Source organism: Odocoileus virginianus, chromosome 28 (genome assembly GCF_023699985.2).
Source record: "Odocoileus virginianus isolate 20LAN1187 ecotype Illinois chromosome 28, Ovbor_1.2, whole genome shotgun sequence".
Lineage (NCBI taxonomy): Eukaryota > Metazoa > Chordata > Mammalia > Artiodactyla > Cervidae > Odocoileus > Odocoileus virginianus.
In genome coordinates, this window is record NC_069701.1 from 1369590 (window position 1) to 1389094 (window position 19505).

General features: G+C 46.5%; 1 protein-coding gene across 1 annotated transcript; it reads left to right on the forward strand.

Annotated features, from left to right (window-relative positions):
• Positions 1-16606: 16606 nt before the first annotated feature.
• On the forward strand, positions 16607-19206 carry LOC110127731 (elongation factor 1-alpha, oocyte form-like). Its single transcript, XM_020878090.2, has 7 exons — positions 16607-16750; positions 16941-17113; positions 17616-17919; positions 18044-18194; positions 18308-18564; positions 18734-18968; positions 19085-19206. The coding sequence occupies exons 1-7, from the start codon at positions 16607-16609 to the stop codon at positions 19204-19206; spliced, it is 1386 nt and encodes a 461-aa protein (XP_020733749.2).
• The last annotated feature ends 299 nt before the right edge of the window (positions 19207-19505 follow it).

Consider the following 19505-nt stretch of genomic DNA (forward strand, 5'->3'; position numbering starts at 1 on the left):
CAGGTATTGTTATAATCCTCACTTCACAGATGAAAAAAATTGAGATTCAGGAAAGTTAAGTGACTTGCCTAAGGTCACACAGCTAGAAAACAGCAAAGCTAGAATTAAGTCCCCAGCATTCTGGGTTATATATTTTGTAATGTGATTTGTTCAGAAGTCCATGTCCTCCTGTGCCCCCTTTACCCCGCTCCCACCTCTGGGAGCTCTTGGAGTCTTAAGTCTGAACACTCCCTAATGCTGAGTTGCCTTTGCAATGGGTGAGAAATAATAGGGGTTTAAATCTGGGGTTTAGTTAGCCAGACGACTAATACTACTAATACCCCCATCCCTAGGAATTATTCCACCCAATTTTTACATTCTGTCTGCTCCTGCAGCCTTATGGGAAGGCAGAGATAAGATAAAGAATATCTCATTTATTTTCAATAATGAAGGTTATTGGATTTTCACTTAATCATAATGACATCAAGGGACCCAGATTTGGGGGGGGGGATCAAACTTCCCTAAAGGTGAATTTTTTACGTGCTGTAAACTTTAATTAGCAAATATATTGACTGTCTGAAAATGCTCTACTCTGCCTGAGTAGAGATTTATTGTTAGGATGGAAAAACTCAAGTCTCAAAGTGAAAGCAGAGAAGTCCTTTCCTGTTCTCAGGCAGTAGGATCACTGGTCACAGCCCCAGGGAGCCCCAGGGCTCCGGGAGCCCCATCAGGGATGGAGTGGGAGGAGTAGGATGGGGACAGAAGGGAGGGAAGCCTGGAGGTGGATGCAGCGTGTGGAGCCTGCAGAGTATTAGGTCCCCAGCTGCATGTTTTCAAAAGATGCTCGTGTTCTCTGTTGTATGTGGGTGGGGTGAAAGGGAGACCAATACTAAGGTCAGGCTCAGTATCAAATTGATATATGCCCTATCCCAGGAGACATTCAGAAGCCCCTGCTGAAGGAAGGTTTCAGGTAGTGTCAATATTAATCAACAATTAATAAATATTTTTGCATGACAAAAATCTTTTTATTTTAGTGTTATTCTCTGTAGCATTATTCATAACAGCAAAAAATGAAAACACCTTTCGAACTTTGTAACTGGTGCTTGATGAATATCAATTCTCTTTACCTCTTCCTTTCTCATCCTGATCTTCATTTCCAAACCTGTATTTCATAGGGTCCTTATGAGAATAAAATGAAACAAATACTTCTCTGCTCAACACAACTGCCATTCACTACTAACCACAATTTATTGAAATGAAGTAATGTAACAGTTGCCAACACACGGTATAAGTTTAACACATTTGCTAAGCAAAACAAAAATGGTTGGAACATGGCTAAACTAAAAGGACAATGCTCCCCCTTTCCAAGCTTCTATGGACGTGTCCCAAATCAGAGTGATGGAAATAAACCAGACTGCAAGCTTGGGATAGCCCCAGTGATTTCAAAGCAGGTAACAAAATCCAGGCTTTGGCATCAGTACTCGTGAAATAACTCCACACAGTTCTCAGAGGAGAGTTACTTCTGGACCAGAAATTGGCTGCCTTCTCAAATGACCATTCAGAAAGCACCTTGTTCTGCACCACAAGCCCTGCTTGTCCCGTGACTGAATCTTACCTACTCCTTGAGACCGTCACCTCATGTTTCCCCGCTGCTTGCCCTCCCACCCTAACACACAGATGCCTTGTCCTTTGGTCTAACATAGCCTTCCTTGGTAGGTAGGTCACATGGGCCTGGACTTGGGAAGCCTGGAAGTAGATCTGGCCTTGTCCTGATCCTGCTTACGCAACTGACCCTCAGCAAGCCCTTGGCATCTCAGTGCTCTCTCTGTCTGCAAAACAGTAATGATCTGGGGCTTCCCTGGCCGTCCAGTGGTTAAGACTCCACTCTTCCACTACAAGGGGCATGGGTTTGATCCTTGGTCAGAGAAGTAAGATCCCACATGCCGCATGCCATGCACAGTGTTGCCAATAATAATAATAATAGTCTGGTCATTGTGTGATTGTCATGTTTGAGAATCTCTTTCCTGAAATGTTTACTGAACCCTCCTATTTCCTCACCTCCAGTTAGCTCTACCCTTGCTGTGTATTATCTCTCTGTTAAAGCACTATGGATGCCTTGGTTTAATCTTTTCTTCCCGCAACCCTGGATCTCAGTCTCCTTATAGCCTGTGATGCTCAAGAATGTTTGATGAGTGAATGAATGGGAAAACAGTAAAAAGCACAATGTTTGAAAGCAGTCAAACTTATCTATAAAAGTCCAGATAGTTAATAGTTTAAGATTTGTGAGCCTGTTGCAACCAGAAGAACTAAAAAGCCTCTTGATGAAAGTGAAAGAGGAGAGTGGAAAAGTTGGCTTAAAGCTCAACATTCAGAAAAGTAAGATCATGGCATCTGGTCCCATCACTTCACAGCAAAGAGATGGGGAAACAATGGAAACAGTGAGAGACTTTATTTTGGGGGGCTCCAAAATCACTGCAGATGGTGACTGCAGCCATGAAATTAAAAGACGCTTGCTCCTTGGAAGAAAGGCAGCATATTAAAAAGCAGAGACATTACTTTGCCAACAAAAGTCCATCTAGTCAAAGCTATGGTTTTTCTAGTAGTCATGTATGGATGTGAGAGTTGCACTATAAAGAAAGCTGAGCGCTGAAGAATTGATGCTTTTGAACTGTGGTGTTGGAGAAGACTCTTGAGAGTCCCTTGGACTGCAAGGAGATCCAACCAGTCCAACCTAAAGGAGATCAGTCCTGGGTGTTCATTGGAAGGACTGATGCTGAAGCTGAAATTCCAATACTTTGGCCGCCTGATGTGAAGAACTGACTCATTGGAAAAGACCCTGATGCTGGGAAAGACTGAGGGCAGGAGGAGAAGGGGATGACAGAGGATGAGATGGTTGGATGGCGTCACCGACTCAATGGACATGACTTTGAGTAAATTCCTGGAGTTGGTGATGGACAGGGAAGCCTGGCGTGCTGCAGTCCATGGGGTCCCAGAGTTGGACACGACTGGGCGACTGAACTGAGCTGACTGAACTGCAACCACTCCCTCAGCTGGTGTGTCCCAAAGCAGCCACTGACACAGGTGAATGAATGGATGTGGCTCTGTTCCAATTAAATTCTATTTATAGACACTGAGGTTGAATGTCATCTGATTTTCACATGAATTATTATTTTTTCTTAATCGTTTTAAAATGTAAAAGTTATTCTTTGCACACGGGCACACAGGAAGTTGACACAGGCCAGATTTGGCTCACAGGCCCTAGTTTGCCAGACTCTGCTCTAAAGCAATAGTGGGTGTGTGTTCAGTTGCTAAGTTGTTTCCCACTCTTTGTGACCCCATGGACTGTAGCCCTCCATATTCCTCTGTCCATGGGATTTCCCAGGCAAAAATACTGGAGTGGGTTGCCATTTCTTCTCCAGGGGATCTTCCTGACCCAGAGATTGAACCTGTATCTCCTGCATTGCAGGCAGCTGTAACCTTGGGCCACCAGGAAGCCCAAAGCAATAGTAGATATGATTTTTTTACAGGTGATGCTGGGACTGCCCATGGGTGTCTCTCCTTTCACGTGAATAGGTACTGAGACCCACCAAGTATGCGACACCAGGCTATGTCTCCCCACCGTCAGCAGGGAGGCTCCTCCTGTCACCTGCTGCCCTGTCAACCTGAACGTCTCACCAGCTGCCGTCCCTTCACTCAGTCCCCTCAAATGATCTGATTCTCCTACTCCTGGGGTGCCTGGACTGGTTTTCAGTACACAGGTCATCTTCCCAGCAATGGGTCACATGTGAGCTCTGCCCACATCTGCAGAGCAGGGGTTATTCTTTGGACATGAAATTTGATTAAGAGTTTAGGTGAATCTGCCTCTATCCTTTCTTATTCATTGTGCGATTACAGTGACGTATATTCTAACACCTTTTGTTCACTGAATACGCTGTTGTTGTTGAGTCACTAAGTCATGTGGGACCCCATGGAATGAACCATGTTACTATGTCCTCAGTCAGCACTGTGCTATGGGACTTCTCAAGTCTACCTCATTTATAAAATGATTCCAAAGTAGCATTGATGTCTCCATCACCAAAATGGGCTTCTTTCTCTTTCAAGACCTGTTTAACTGAGGGAGGTTGGTAGGAACCAGCTTTGGAAGTATAAAAGATTTGTTGAGAAGGGAGGCATAATAACCATATGAAGGCAAAACCATCAGTTATTGAGAGTTTAATACATACCAGGTGCCATTCTACAGATTCTCCCATGAAAGGATCAAAGCTAATGTAAGAGGGCAGATAATATCATTATTTCAATTTTATGTAACAAACTGAGGCTTAAGAAAGTTTAACTGGTTGAAAGTCATTTATCTAGGAAGTAGGAGGTTGAGGTTTCACCCAAGTGATCTGACTTCAGAGCCTCTTCCTTTTAACAATTTTGTCCCAAAATTGTTAAAGTCATAGGTGTATTACATCATTTTCCATCGTCAGTACAAAGTTTTGGCTAAGTCTCCTCTTCTTCCTTTAGGTTGTTTTTATATTGTTACATCACTCCATATTCTCTTATGAATTCTTTTTTCTTCCATCATCACCATCATTTCCCCCTCTCTCTCTTTCTTTTTTTTTTTTTTTTTATTTTTTTTTGGCCAGAATGAACATGGGATCATAAGCTTCCCATCAGAGACTCAGGAGAAGCAAGTTTGATGCCTTGGTCGGAAAGATCCCTTGGAGTGGGAAATAGCGACCCACTCCAATATTCTTGCCTGGGAAATTCCATGGGCAGAGGAGCCTGGTGAGCTACAGTCCATGGAACCACTTTGAAGGGGTCATTTCAATGTCCTGGTTATAGTCATACTATATCATATCCCCTACATACATAGTTTAATAATAAGCATATATCCTATATATACATATGTTATATGTAGTATTCAGAAACCTGAGGATTTAAGGTTTGGGGTAATCTCTCGTGATTGTTAAGTGCCAAAGATAAACAAGAATGTGATTTGTTTCTTTGTAGGAAATATGACCTCCATGGGAACTGCTCTTTTGCCCTATGTTTCTATGCTCTAAACCATTATTTTCCAAAATATATTCCTCAGTACATTAGTTCCATGAGTGGTTAATAGTGTACCTCTTAAAAAGGGTTCCCCAATCAAATACCTGCAGTGAACTCTACCACTAGTTTTTGCCCTCAGAGGAAACAGGGTTCCCATAGAATCTAAGGAATGGACTGCTCTGTTCTTACCACTAATGAGGCTGCTGCCTCATCCTCTGCTAATGAAGACACCATTCTCCTGAGATTACAACGTTATCGGCTTCTCGGGTACTTAAAATGTACAGATTATTGTTCAGCTGGGGCTGCTTCTCCAGGACATTAACTTCACCAATTATGAATGCATTTTATCATCGTTTCTTCTTTCTCAGTTTAATTTTCTGAGGGTTAGAAAAATAGCTTTCCTCCATATTCAGACAATAGCCTCCACTCACCTGCCTACACCTTACCCTCCTTCCTTCAGTTTTCATTCCTTCTGTTCTTGCCAAGTCTCTTGACTATTCAGTGCTTCACCAGAGGTGGTAACATTGACCTTATAATGACCATCCCCCTCCACACTCATTCTCTGCATGAAGGCTACAGATAATTATGGCCTTGTGAAAATACTTCCTCATTCATTCACTCAGTTGTTAAAAATTAAGGACCTACTATGGGCTGGGCGTTGTTGTAGGATCTAGTTGAAAGGATCAGTAAGTGAATGGATTTCCTCCTCTGGGATTTGGGAAGCTCTGTTAAGTAATGCATGCCTAGGTAGGTATATTTATCTTTTAGGAAGAAAAGTGCTCTATAAATCAGGGAACTATTATATTTACATATTGGTCCCATGAAAAATGATTTAAGCAGTTTTCACTGTATTAAGACTCCTGATAATTTGCATTTATATAAGCACATTATTGGCACAAATTTGTCCCTCTGAGTAGCTCCACTTAAAGTGGTTTTGCTTTAATTATCTCTCACAGAGCAACTATAAAATGATTGTAAAACAATTTGCAAGTATGTGTGTTATCCATAAATGCTAAATAACAGTTAAATTATAAACACTATGCAGTGGAATCTGACATTTCTCAGGATAATATTTCAGTTGCTCACCTGATGTACTGTCAACTCTGGAGCATTAACATCTGGATTAGGATAGATGTGTGTCTGGAGAGGTAAGGAAGAGTGTGCACTTGCGTTAGGAGCATTCCGAAGGAAGGAGAACCTTCTTTTACCCTCTAATTTTTCCCCTGTATCTTACTAACCCTCAGTGGACCACATAAAATGATTTCCAAAGCAAACCAAGGTAGTAATAAAACATGCATGTATTCAAGGGCTAACACCATGAGTTCAGATATACAAGGCGTTTTAGATATTAACTGATGAATGGATGCAATAGACATGTGAACATTTCCTTTGATCCTTCATTAATGGACGTAATGCAAGTCACTGTGAATGACATGTTGGTATCTTGGAGACAGCAATAAATAAATTTTTCAAGATCCCTGAGCACCCATCCAAAAAAACCAGAAGCTCCCGATGATATTTACATAGTCACTTTTCTCCTCCAGTGCTTTGAAGGTAATATTTATTTTTACCAGCAATGTGGAATTAAGTTTAAAGTTCTCAGTCTCTACTCACTCTGAGCATAGTTACTCTGGGGATCCTTTTTGGAGCTTAGCTTACAGTTTCATTTCCAACCCATTATCTGATTCTCCTAAGGACCAGTGGAGGGAAAGGACAGAATGGTCATCAGTCCTATTCCACAGGTGATTCAGAGTGTCAATGGTTTATGCAAATTCACACAGGGATAAATAAGAGACAGAATCTGAACTTAGATTCTAAAATCAAGGGAGGGGAGGGTGCTACAAATATGGGACATCCACAAAACAGTTTCCCCTATATCATATGCTTCACGGGCTTCCCTGGCGGCTCAGAGGTAAGGAACCTTCCCACAATTCCAGAGACGCGGTTTGATCTCTGGGTTGCGAAGATCCCCTGGAGAAGGAAATGGCAACCCACTCTAGTATTCTTGCCTGGGAAATCCCCTGAACAGAGGAGCCTGGTGAGCTAAAGGTCCATGGGGCTGCAAAAGAGTCAGACATGATTTAGGGACTAAATAACAACACACGCTTCACAGTGAAAAAAGTGACAATTGGAAATATGTACCTCACATTGCTACACGAATGCAAGAATGAATCAGCAGTTCTATGCTGGATTCCTGCGCTGACTTCTCAGACTTGCTGTCTTCAAAAAGAAACCCTTTGGGATGTTTAACTTTGTGCCCTCTGCATCCTTCTTCCAACTTCAGCACCACCTATTTCACATCAGCCTATTCCCTTCTCTGTCCCTGATGAACCACAGATGAAAAATGCCCCCCTGTGCCCCGGTTATTCCCCTGGTACACTTCTCTGAGCCAGATGTGGGCTTGGAGAAGGAGCTGCCTTGACAGGTTCAGTCTCATCCTGTGCTCTTTATATTATTTATTTATTTTTAATTTTAACTGGAAGCTAATTATTTTACAATATTGTAGTGGTTTTTGCCATACATTGACATGAATCAGCCATGGGTGTACATGTGTCCCCATCCTGAACCCCCTCCCACCTCCCTCCCCATCCCATCCCTCTGGGTCATCCCAGTGCACCAGCCCTGAGCACCCTGTCTCATGCATTGAACCTGGACTGGCGATCTATTTCATATATGATAATATACATGTTTCAATGCTGTTCTCTCAGATCATCCCACCCTCGCCTTCTCCCACAGAGTCCAAAAGTCTGTCCTTTACATCTGTGTCTCTTTTGCTGTCTCACATATAGGGTCATCATTACCATCTTTCTAAATTCCATATATATGTGTTAGTATACTGCATTGGTGTTTTTCTTTCTGGCTTACTTCACTCTGTATAATCGGCTCCAGTTTCATCCACCTCATTAGAATTTATTCAAATGCATTCTTTTAAATAGCTGAGTAATATTCCATTATGTATATGTACCACAGCTTTCTTATCCATTCGTCCACCAATGGACATCTAAGTTGCTTCCATGTCCTGGCTATTGTAAACAGTACTGCAATGAACATTGGGGTACACGTGTCTCTTTCAATTCTGGTTTTCTCGGTGTGTATGCCCAGCAGTGGGATTGCTGGGTTGTATGGCAGTTCTATTTCCAGATTTTTAAGGAATCTCCACACTGTTCTCCATCCTGTGCTCTTTAAATTCTTACAGAGATGGGGATACTAGACCACCTTACCTTCCTCCTGAGAAACCTGCATGCAGGTCAAGAGCAACAGTTAGAACCGAACATGGAGCAACAGACTGGTTCAAAATTGGGAAAGGAGTATGTCAAGGCTATATATTGTCACCCTGCTTATTTAACTTATATGCAGAGTACATCATGAGGAATGCCAGACTGGATGAAGCACAAGCTGGAATCAAGATTGCCGGGAGAAATATCAATAACCTCAGATATGCAGATAACACCACCCTTATGGCAGAAAGTGAGAACTAAAGAGCCTCTTGATGAAAGTGAAAGAGGATAGTGAAAAAGTTGGCTTAAAACTCAACATTCAGAAAACTAAGATCAAGGAATCCAGTCCCATGACTTCATGGTAAATAGATGGGGAAACAGTGGAAACAGTGAGACTTTTTATTTTCTTGGGCTCCAAAATCACTGCAGACAGTGACTACAGTCATGAAGTTAAAAGACACTTTCTACTTGGAAGAAAAGTTATGACAAACCTAGACAGCATATTAAAAAGCAGAGATGTTACTTTGTTGATAACGGTCCATCTAGTCAAAGCTTTGGTTTTTCCAGTAGTCATGTATGGATGTAAGGGTTGGAGTATAAAGAAAGCTGAGCACTGAAGAATTGATGCTTTTGAACTGTGGTGTTCAAAAGAGAAGACTCTTGAGAATCCCTTGGACTGCAAAGAGATCAAACCAGTCCATCCTAAAGGAAATCAATCCTGAATATTCACTGGAAGGGCTGATGCTGAAGCTCCAATACTTTGGCCACCTTTTGTGAAGAGCTGACTCATTTGAAAAGACCCTGATGCTGGGAAAGATTGAAGACAGGAGGAGAAGGGGGTGACAGAGAATGAGATGGTTGGATGGCATCACTGACTCGACGGACATGAGTTTGAGCAAGCTCTGGGAGTTGGTGATGGACAGGGAAGCCTGGAATGCTGCGATTCATGGGGTTGCAAAGAGTCGGACAAGACTGAGCACCTGAACAACAGCTGCAGTCCTGTGCCCTGTCCTGCCTCTGGGCTGAAGTTTAGAGTTCACATGTGTTTGGACTTACACTGCTATCTGGCTTATGATCTGAAGTGAGGAGAGATTGGGAGCCTTCCAATTAACTGCAGTCTTGGTAGAGAGATGTCACCCTTAGAGCACTGGGAAAGAAAAGCAATTACATAAATAATGTTACTGGGGTCTTCCTTTGTTGGATAAATGTTCAGTAGAGGCACCTGTGATCAATCAATCAGCAAAGTCTGCTGAAGGCTTGAAGCTTGGGCTTCCACTGGTTGTGCACAGATCTCTGTATTGTGAGAGCCTAACTGTGTGGGTGTGACTGTGTCCTTCTCGCCACCCGAGACTGGGAATGTGTCAAATCAGCTGGCCGGGGAATTCCTAGAGGTGCAGGTCCTTCTTGAACCATGTCTGACACGTAAATGTTTATGGATTCAAATCAGACTGAAAAGGACTTGCCTGAGACTCAGTTTCCACATCTAAGATGAGGAACTGCACCAGAATGATGCCCAGGGGACTTCCAGGAGGTAACACGTCCTGGCTATCGTAAGGATGTTGTTTTTAGAAAGGAACACGTTTTGGGGCTTCCCTGTTACTCCAGTAGTTAAGAATCTGTCTGCCAACGTAGGGGACACAGGTTTGATCCCTGGTTTGGAAAGATCCCATATGCCACAGGGCAGCTAATCCTGTGCGCCACACCTTTCAAGCCCATAAGCTGCAACTGCTGATCCCGGTGCATCTGGAACCTGCGCTCTGCGATGAGGGAGCCGCCACAAGGAGAAGCCTGCTTGCTGCAACTGGAGAAGGTCCATGGCAGTGAAGACCCAGTGTGGTGAAAACTATACAAATAAAAGAAATAAGGATTAGAAAAAGAGAGAGGAACATGTCTGGATTAAAAATCCACCCCAGCTCCTGCCTACACACTGGTTGTGTGGTATGGACAATTCATTTTACCTGTCTGAGCCATCTGTGAAATGGGAGTTCGGCAAAAGCAGCTTTGAGGTGGAGATGCAGTAACAGAATGTGCCTCAGAATTTGTTGAATGAATGATGCTCAGAGTTCAGAGGGAAAACTTTCCATTTTAATAGGGCATGACCAGAGTTTACCCCACTGTCCCTTTCCCCTAATGTTGTCAAGCTCTGGAACATAAAGAAAAGGACCTACTCCCCTTGTCTCCATTCCCCATCTAAGCAAGAATTATTGGAGTGGAAAAGCACTGATTTAGACTCTGTCCAATACTTGGTCCTTTGTTTCCTCCAGGGCATGGGCTCTAGCTCCTGGTTTGTGGGATGATGAGCCTGGTGTCGCCTCCCCCTTGTGATGTTGAGGCAGGGACAGCAGACATCCCAGTCTGCCACATGCTTCAAGACCACCACAGAAAAGGTGCTCTGTAAGCATCTGCACAAAGAAATAACTCTGTCCTACTTAGGATCTGATTTCCTATGTTTGCAGGTCTGCAAACTGGATATCTCCTTATTCAGCTTATCAGACCCTGGGAAACTCAGGTTTCCCTGCTTCTCATGTACACACTTGAAATGGAACTAAACTAAGTCAAAACAATTCTTTCTTCAATTTTTAAAATTTTTAATCGAAGTATAGTTTGACTTTCAATGTTGTGTGAATTTCTGCTGTATGGCACAGTGATTCAGTTATACACATGTGTACATTCTCTTTTATCTTCCTTTTCACTATGGTTTATCACAGATTATTGTATTTAGCTCCTTGTGCTATAGAGGACCGTGTAGCTTATCCATTCTATATATGCTAGTTTGCATGTGCAAACCCCAAACTCCCCCTTTATCCACCCCCCGCAATTCTACTCCAGCTCTGGGACCTCAAGTCTGTTCTCTATGTCTGTGAGTCTGCTTTTGTTTTGTAGATAAGTGCATGTTTCATATTTCAGATTCCACATTTAAGTGATAAATAGATGAGGAAACAGTGCAAACAGTGGCTGAGTTTATTTTTCTGGGCTCCAAAATCACTGCAGATGGTGACTGCAGCCATGAAATTAAAAGACACTCTTTGGAAGGAAAGTTATGACCAACCTAGACAGCATATTAAAAAGCAGAGACATTACTTTGTCAACAAAGGTCCGTCTAGTCAAGGCTATGGTTTTTCCAGTGGTCATGTATGGATGTGAGAGTTGGACTGTCAAGAAAGCTGAGCATCGAAGAATTGATGCTTTGGAACTGTGGTGTTGGAGAAGACTCCTGAGAGTCCCCTGGACTGCAAGGAGATTCAACCAGTCCATCCTAAAGGAGATCAGTCCTGGGTGTTCATTGGAAGGACTGATGCTGAAGCTGAAACTCCAGTACTTTGGCCACCTGATGCGAAGAATTGACTCATTTGAAAAGACCCTGATGCTGGGAAAGATTGAGGGCAGGAGGAGAAGGGGATGACAGAGGATGAGATGGTTGGATGGCATCACCGACTCAATGGACATGGGTTTGAGTAAACTCCGGCAGTTGGTGATGGACAGGGAGGCCTTGTGTGCTGCGATTCATGGGATCGCAAAGAGTCGGATACGACTGAGCGATTGAACTGAACCAATATATGTCTTTCTCTGTATGACTAACTTTAAGGTATTGAAACTTTACCTTCAAAGTCCCCATCACTAACTCCAGTTTGTTTCATTCTGTGGCTTTCTTCTACAGTATACTGATCAATAACAGACAACAGATAAACAAAAGGTCTTACTCTATAGCACAGGGGTTATATTCAATATCCTGTGATAAACTATAATGGAAAAAAACATGAAAAAGAATGTGTATACAGGCATTTCTGAATCACTTTGCTGTACGCTAGAAATTAACACAACATTGTCAATCGACTTTGCTGTTGTTCAGTCGCTAAGTCCTCTCTGACTCTTTGCAACCCCATGGACTATAACATGCCAGGCTTCTCTGTTCTCCACTATTTCCCAGAGTTTGCTGAAATTCATGTCCATTGAGTTGGTGCTGCTATCTAAACATCTCACCCTCTGCCAACCCCTTCTCCTTTTGCCTTCAATCTTTTCCAGCATCAGGGTCTTTCCATTTAGTTAGCAGTTCGCATCAGGGGGCCAAAGTACTAAATTTCAATAAAACAAATGAAAAAAATATATATATGTATATACTGATACTGTTGTGCAGACTCAGTTTATGTCTGCGATGGAGTCTGTCTCTAGAAACTTAAGTAAAATGGGGGTGATCTCATAGCCACACCTCTGCTCACTAACTATAAAGACCAAGGGGTTTTGGTTAATAGGTAAATTAATTAATAGACATATTTAGTTCATATGCTAACACTGGCCACATAGTCTAGCTTTTTTTAGGAATCAACCCTCTCTGGAGGAACTTTTCACTACAAAGTCACCCCTTCTTGTATTTATGCCCGACAAGCACAGCTTGACCATCTAACTTCATTTGTCTCATTGCATTGAGCTTGTCATTCTAAATGATTTTATTTCATCCTAACTCATCTGAAGCCTGCACTATAGTCACTATAGATTCATTCTAATTCTTAACCATCTCATTCCAGAAACTCTGATGACTTTATGTTTATACATTGTAAATACTATTTCTAATAAAATGACAATGAATGGCCAGGGCCCTTCAAATTTGTAAATAATGGGAATATTTTTCTAGAAACAGCCAATTACACTAGCTGGGAAAGTCATTCTATCAGGAGCACTTACCCTTCAGCTGATTTCAATTTCAGAAAACCTCTTCATTCTGATTATTCCTTCAGTTTGGAGTCAGCCAAGACTACAGAGATACTATGTAAATGGCTTAAATGGAAGAAGTATAACAATAATAATTCTTAATGAGGAGACAGACTGGCTCAGCAGAAGCCTGGAAACCTGGAGATGGAGGAGTAGCCTCCTATTTCTTCACTAATGTGTTCTGTGACCTTGGGCCAATCGTTTGGTCTGTATGAAAGCACTTGGCTCTCAGCGAGCGGAGTCTGGCAACGCAAGGTGGGGAGAGGAAGACAGGACCGGAGGAGACACTGGCCATGGATCACTTGCCATGTGCCAGGCACTGCGCAGGATGACTGGGTCACTGCTTCAAGAAAGCAGGAGGTAAGAATAACCCCCATGTTACAGATGAGGAGAGGGAAGCTCAGAGACAGTCAATTCCCACAGCCAGGAAGTGGAGGAGGCAAAATGCAGACTCAGGTCTACCTGATTCTGTGGTGAAATTCCCTTACACGCCTGATTTGCCTTAGTGCTATTTCCAAGAGGCTCAAACAAGATGATACTATAATCTCATCGTAACTAGTAAAACTCATAGCAAGACTCATAGTAAGACTAGCGAACTTCATACCCAGATCAGGGAGGGGCAACTCAGTTGCACTGAATGGAGGGCTGGAGACTCAGGAAGGGGTCTAGACTCTGACCCTTGCAGTGGTCCCCAACCTTTTTGGCACCAGGGACTGGCCTGGTGGAAGGCAGTTGGAACTGGGGGTGTCATGAGGGGTGGTTCAGGTGGCATGGTGAGCAGCAGGCAGTGATGGGCCCTGGGGAGCAGTAGGTGAAGCATCACCAACTGGCCACCTGCTGCTCACCTCCTGCTCTGCATCCTGGTTCCTATCAGACTGGGGCTGGGGACCCCTGCATTAGTGTTAATGTAGAGTCCTCTGGTGCTCTGAAAAAGGCTTGAGCTTGACTTTGGGACGAGGGAGGAGGTGCTGACAAAGTCATGTGTTCCCCATCCTGATGGCAAGTGCTTCCGCTGGCACTTTTGGTCCCGCCCGCTTCTGAATCCCCCTCTATTTATGTGGAACATGTGTCAGCTGCACCCCCTGGCTGAGACGTATCCCCTTCTTCCAGCACTCCTGCAACGGCCTCCTAAGGGGTTTCCTGACTCCAGCCTCAGCCTCTTGGAGCCTCTCATCACTGAAAGTGAAAGTGAGAAGTGAAGTCGATCAGTCGTGTCTGACTATTTGCGATCCCATGGACCCTCCATCCATGGAATTTTCCAGGCAAGAGTACTGGAGTGGGCTGCCATTTCCTTCTCCAGAGGATCTTCTCATCACTGAAGGAACAGTAATTTTTCCCCTGAGGACAATAAAGAGTAATCAAGAGATTCAAACAAGAAATTAGACTTACAGTTTAGGAAAATTAAACTCTGAGCAATTAATGCATAATGATCTTCCCCTTTTATCTCTTTAGCCATTGTTTCCTTCCAACCATTCCCTCCAGGCAAACTGAGTCCAGAATTGTCCTTCATGGATTATTCTGCCTGACAAGCTCCTCCGCCTGAGGCCCACACCCATGGTCTTGCTGAAACATTTCTATGAAGCAGTCCTCCTTACCCCACACACTTGGGAAGTCCCCCAAAGACCCTCACCCACAGCCCTCACGACTCGCTCGTCACGTTGAAATGGCTTCTTCATCTCCCTCCAGAGTGTGAGCCCCTCAGAGACAGGGGCTGCCTCACTCCCACCGCTCCAGGGGTGGGAGTCACAGCTCCCGGGGCCCTGCTGGGCAGCGGTCCCTCCTAGATGTTAGCGGAATACGAGTGGTTCTGCCTCTTCTGAAAGGTGGTTGGATGAGGGAAATACACTGATGGTGGGGACCAAGGAGACAGAAACTTGGGACAATCCTTTGGCCATCTTGGGCTTCCCTCGTGGCTCAGATGGTAAAGAATCTGCCTGCAGTGCAAGAGACGTGGGTTCAGTCCATGGGTCAGGAAGATCTCCTGCAGAAGGGAATGGCCACCCACTCCAGTGTTCTTGCCCAGAGAATTCTATGAAGAGAGGAGCCTGGTGGGCTATAGTTCATGGTGTCACAAAGAGTTGGACATGACTGAGCGACTAACACTTTCAGTTTCACTTTAACCATCTTAGACCTTGATTCTTCTGTAAAATCGGGAGAGAAAAGAGACAGACGTTTTATGAAGATCCATCTTCTCTGACATTCTAGCTTTTTGGTTCCTTGGGCACAGAGGTGAGAATGGTGATTTAAGATCAAGTAGTGGGGGATTTTCCTGGTGGTCCAGTGGCTAAACTCTATGCTCCCAAGGCAAGGGGTCTGGGTTCGATCCCTGCGGGGGGAACTAGATTCCACAGGACACAACTAAATATCCTGCATGCCACAACTAAGACCTGGCACAGCCAAATATACAGAGAGAATAAATATTAAAAAAAAAAAAAAACAAACAAGAAACAGGCAATGCTCAAGGAGGTGGGCCTCCATGGGATGGGGAACCTCAAAGTCTAGAGTATTGGTCTCCTGCAATCCTGGGCCCAGGCTAGGGCTGTGGAGAGTGACTGCGTCAGCATCGGCGAGTGTCTGAGCACTGCTAAGAACCTTCCTGGGGAGGGAGGAGGACATACTCAGCCTCAGAGAAAACCCCAAGTAGCCACAGTCCAGCCTGGAGGCAAGCGCCCCCAGCAGTCCTGGACTGCTGACTGGAAGAAGCCCCAGAAGGACCACTGGCTTTCAGGGAGCCTGAGACCTCTCCCCAACAAAGTCTCACCATGACCGCTTCCTGATTCCGAGTCCTCAGCCCCTGGCGGTATTGAGCACTGTACTTCCCAGTGCACTGCTTGATGAATGAACGAATGAAAGGCTACAGCCATTTAGCACCTTAGTCTTGGGAAGTCACATGCAAAGTCTGATGCCATGCAGAATTCATTCTTACCAGTTATTTATCTTTCTTCTTATTTCCCAAATCTTCCCTTCCCAGACTCCACCCACACACTCATTTACCCAGGCTTTCTTCATCCGAATATCCAATCAATCAGAGAAGAAGTCTGTAAAATTGGAATTCGGGGTAGGGAGTGGCATTCCCTTCCCAGCTCTGGTGTCACATTTGGGTGGAACCAGAAGCAGGCCCAGGGCTGGGCTTATAAAAGCAGGAGGTAAGACAGCCATTCACTACTGTCACAGCTGTTGCAGCTCCTGCCGGATTGTCCTTGTTCCTTCTTCTCCGAAGGTAGGTACTGGCAAGGTGAAGAGGACCACCTTCAGGCTATGGGATGGCAGGGTTTCTTGTATATGGAGTGGGTAGGAGGTGTTGGGGGGGAATTAGAAGGATGGGAGAAATGCAGGGGAATGGCTGAGCCCCAACATGTTCGGGGGAAAGCCCACATAGGAGAAAGGACGGAGGGGCCAGGACCGCTTGGAAATACCAGCTACAGCCCTGGGATCATGACCCTTGCCAGGGTGCAAGCCTGGCAAGTCGCTTCCTTTCCAGCTGGTGCCACTGTGTCCCAGGCTCTGGGCTAGGCCACGATGTAGGGAGGGGGTGCTGGGGCAGAGCAGGAGGAGAGGAGGGGTAGCAAGAGGCAGGTCTCCTGCCGGACGTCTGGACCTCAGCCTCTCCCCATGCTCCCCTCCCATGCTCCAGTCAGCAGTGACTGAAGGAAGCAACCACCACAATGGGCAAAGAGAAGACGCACATCAACATCGTGGTCATTGGCCACGTGGACTCTGGCAAGTCCACCACCATCGGGCACCTCATCTACAAGTGTGGGGGGATTGACAAGAGGACCATTGAGAAGTTTGAGAAGGAGGCAGCTGAGGTGAGGCACCCACCTGCGGGGTTGGCTCTAGGGGTGGCGGGGGTGCGGATGGCGGCCTGCCTCTGGCTGGGTCTGGTGGCAGAGTGTGGAAGCAGGGTGCACTGTGAGGTCTTAGAGTGGCTGCTGAATCCCCCGGGAGAGATCCAGCTGCTCACCATCAATACGCCCCTCACCCCTCACCCCTCCCCAGATGGGTAAGGGCTCCTTCAAGTATGCCTGGGTGCTAGACAAACTGAAGGCAGAAAGAGAGCGTGGCATCACCATCGACATCTCCCTGTGGAAGTTTGAGACTAGCAAGTACTACATCACCATCATCGATGCCCCTGGCCACAGGGACTTCATCAAGAACATGATCACCGGCACCTCCCAGGGAAGCAGCCCTTGTTCCCAGGCCCCTCCCTTTCGAACTAGGGTGGAGGGTAGGGGAGGTGGCTGGCAGAGGGAGGGGAGGAAACTCAGGCTTTATTTACTCTGGGAGGAAGGGCATCATAAGCCTTAGAAGGTTTTCCTTATCCGTCGTCGACCTTCAGTTCTGACCAATAGGAAGACAGACTCTACTGCGGTCCAGACACCATCCTCCTTTAAGGCTGGGGCAGGGACTAGGTTTTCTGACACCCAGACAAGTAGATCACCTTGTGGGGCTCCTGAGGAAGGAACCAAAAGCTCATGTATGGGACTGAGTAACAGTTTAAGGGGGAGGCAGGACCTCTGCGCACAGCAGCATCCGGGGGATGAAGGTATTTGTCAGTTTCTGGGGAGCGTCCAGCCCGCAAGGGGCCGGGGATTGCCCGAAGCTCTAGCCAGCCTCGCAGCACATCCGGCGCTCCCTCCCCTAACTAGCCTCTTGTCCCCACGATGTCTGCCTCTCGCAGGCTGACTGCGCCGTTCTCATTGTGGCTGGTGGTGTGGGCGAGTTTGAGGCGGGCATCTCTAAGAACGGGCAGACCCGGGAGCACGCGCTACTCGCCTACACCTTGGGTGTGAAGCAGCTGATCGTGGCAGTCAACAAGATGGACTCGACCGAGCCTGCCTACAGCGCCACGCGCTTTCAGGAGATCACCAAGGAAGTGAGCGCCTACATTAGGAAGATCGGCTACAATCCGGCCACTGTGGCCTTTGTGCCCATCTTGGGCTGGCACGGAGACAACATGCTGGAGCCCAGCACCAACGTGAGTGCAGGCGGGGTCTATGGGCGCCGGGCGCGGGGCGGAACAGGTCTTGGTCCTGGGATGGGCACGCCGGGAGCCACACCCAGGCCTCGCCTCCCCCTTCACCGCATCCCCGTTCCCGCAGATGCCCTGGTTCAAGGGCTGGAGGGTTGAGCTGAAGGAGGGAAACGCCGCCGGGGTGACCCTGCTGGAAGCTCTGGACTCCATCCTCTCCCCAACTCGCCCGGTCAACAAGCCACTGAGGCTGCCGCTACAGGACGTGTACAAGATCGGAGGTGAGGGGCCAGGGCTGGGCGGGCTGAGGGGAGACGCCGCTGGAGGATGAGGTCCGGGGTCTGACTTGCTGGGCTTCAGATCCTGCCTAACCGCCTGCCCTTCTCCTGCGTAGGCATCGGCATGGTGCCCGTGGGCCGAGTGGAGACCGGCTTCCTGAAGGCCGGCATGATGGTCACCTTTGCCCCCAGCGGCCTCACCACTGAGGTCAAGTCTGTGGAGATGCACCACGAGGCCCTGTCGGAGGCCCTGCCCGGGGACAACGTGGGTTTCAACGTGAAGAACGTGTCTGTGAAGGACATCCGCCGTGGCAATGTGGCTGGAGACAGCAAGAACGACCCCCCGATGGAGACCGGCAGCTTTGTGGCCCAGGTGAGCCGCCCAGGAGGCCAGAGCCCTTGGTGTGTGGTGGGGTGGCGGAGACTGCCTCTTAGAAATCAGTCCCGGTTTCAGCGGAGGCCCCAGGCTGCTGGAGGTTTGGCCCTGGATCACAGGTCCCAGCAGATCTCTTCTGATCCCATCCTCCTCCTCTCCCCACCAGGTGATTGTCCTGAATCATCCGGGACAAATCCAAGCTGGCTATTCTCCGGTGCTGGACTGCCACACAGCCCACATCTCCTGCAAGTTTGCTGAACTGAGGGAAAAGATTGACCGGTGCTCGGGCAAGAAGCTGGAAGACAACCCCAAGGCCCTGAAGTCAGGCGACGCAGCCATCGTGCAGATGGTCCCTGGCAAGGCCATGTGTGTGGAGACCTTCTCCGAGTACCCGCCTCTAGGTGAGCCGGGTGAACGGCTGCTGAGTCCTGGGAGGAAAAGCGCCTCTGACTGAGGCCAAGGAGCCGTGCCTTCTGTGTCTTTTCAGAAATCTCTCTTTTTTTGTTCTGTCCTCCAGGCCGTTTTGCCATGAGGGACATGAGGCAAACGGTGGCCGTTGGCGTCATCAAGACTGTGGAGAAGACGACAGCGGCTGCGGCCAAGGTCACCAAGTCAGCAGTGAAGGCCAGCAAGAAATGAAGCGCGTCCTTCTCCCGTGCCATTTTCTTAGCAGCCTCTACTGTATGTGACACTTATATGACTGAATAAAATTAGTAGTAAAACTTCTAGCTGTTTTGATTTCCTCCAAGAAGGAAAGCATGACATCAGTGAGGAGACTCTGGGTAAAGAACCAATTTAAGGGCCACAGGCTTGGAAGCGTTTTATGCCCTGGGTGGTTAGCACACCATTCAGGTCTTAACCTTCTCCTGTTCCCCACAAGGAAGCATTGTTTGGGGATGTGATGAAGTAGAGTCACAATGGCTTAGGGTGAGATCCCA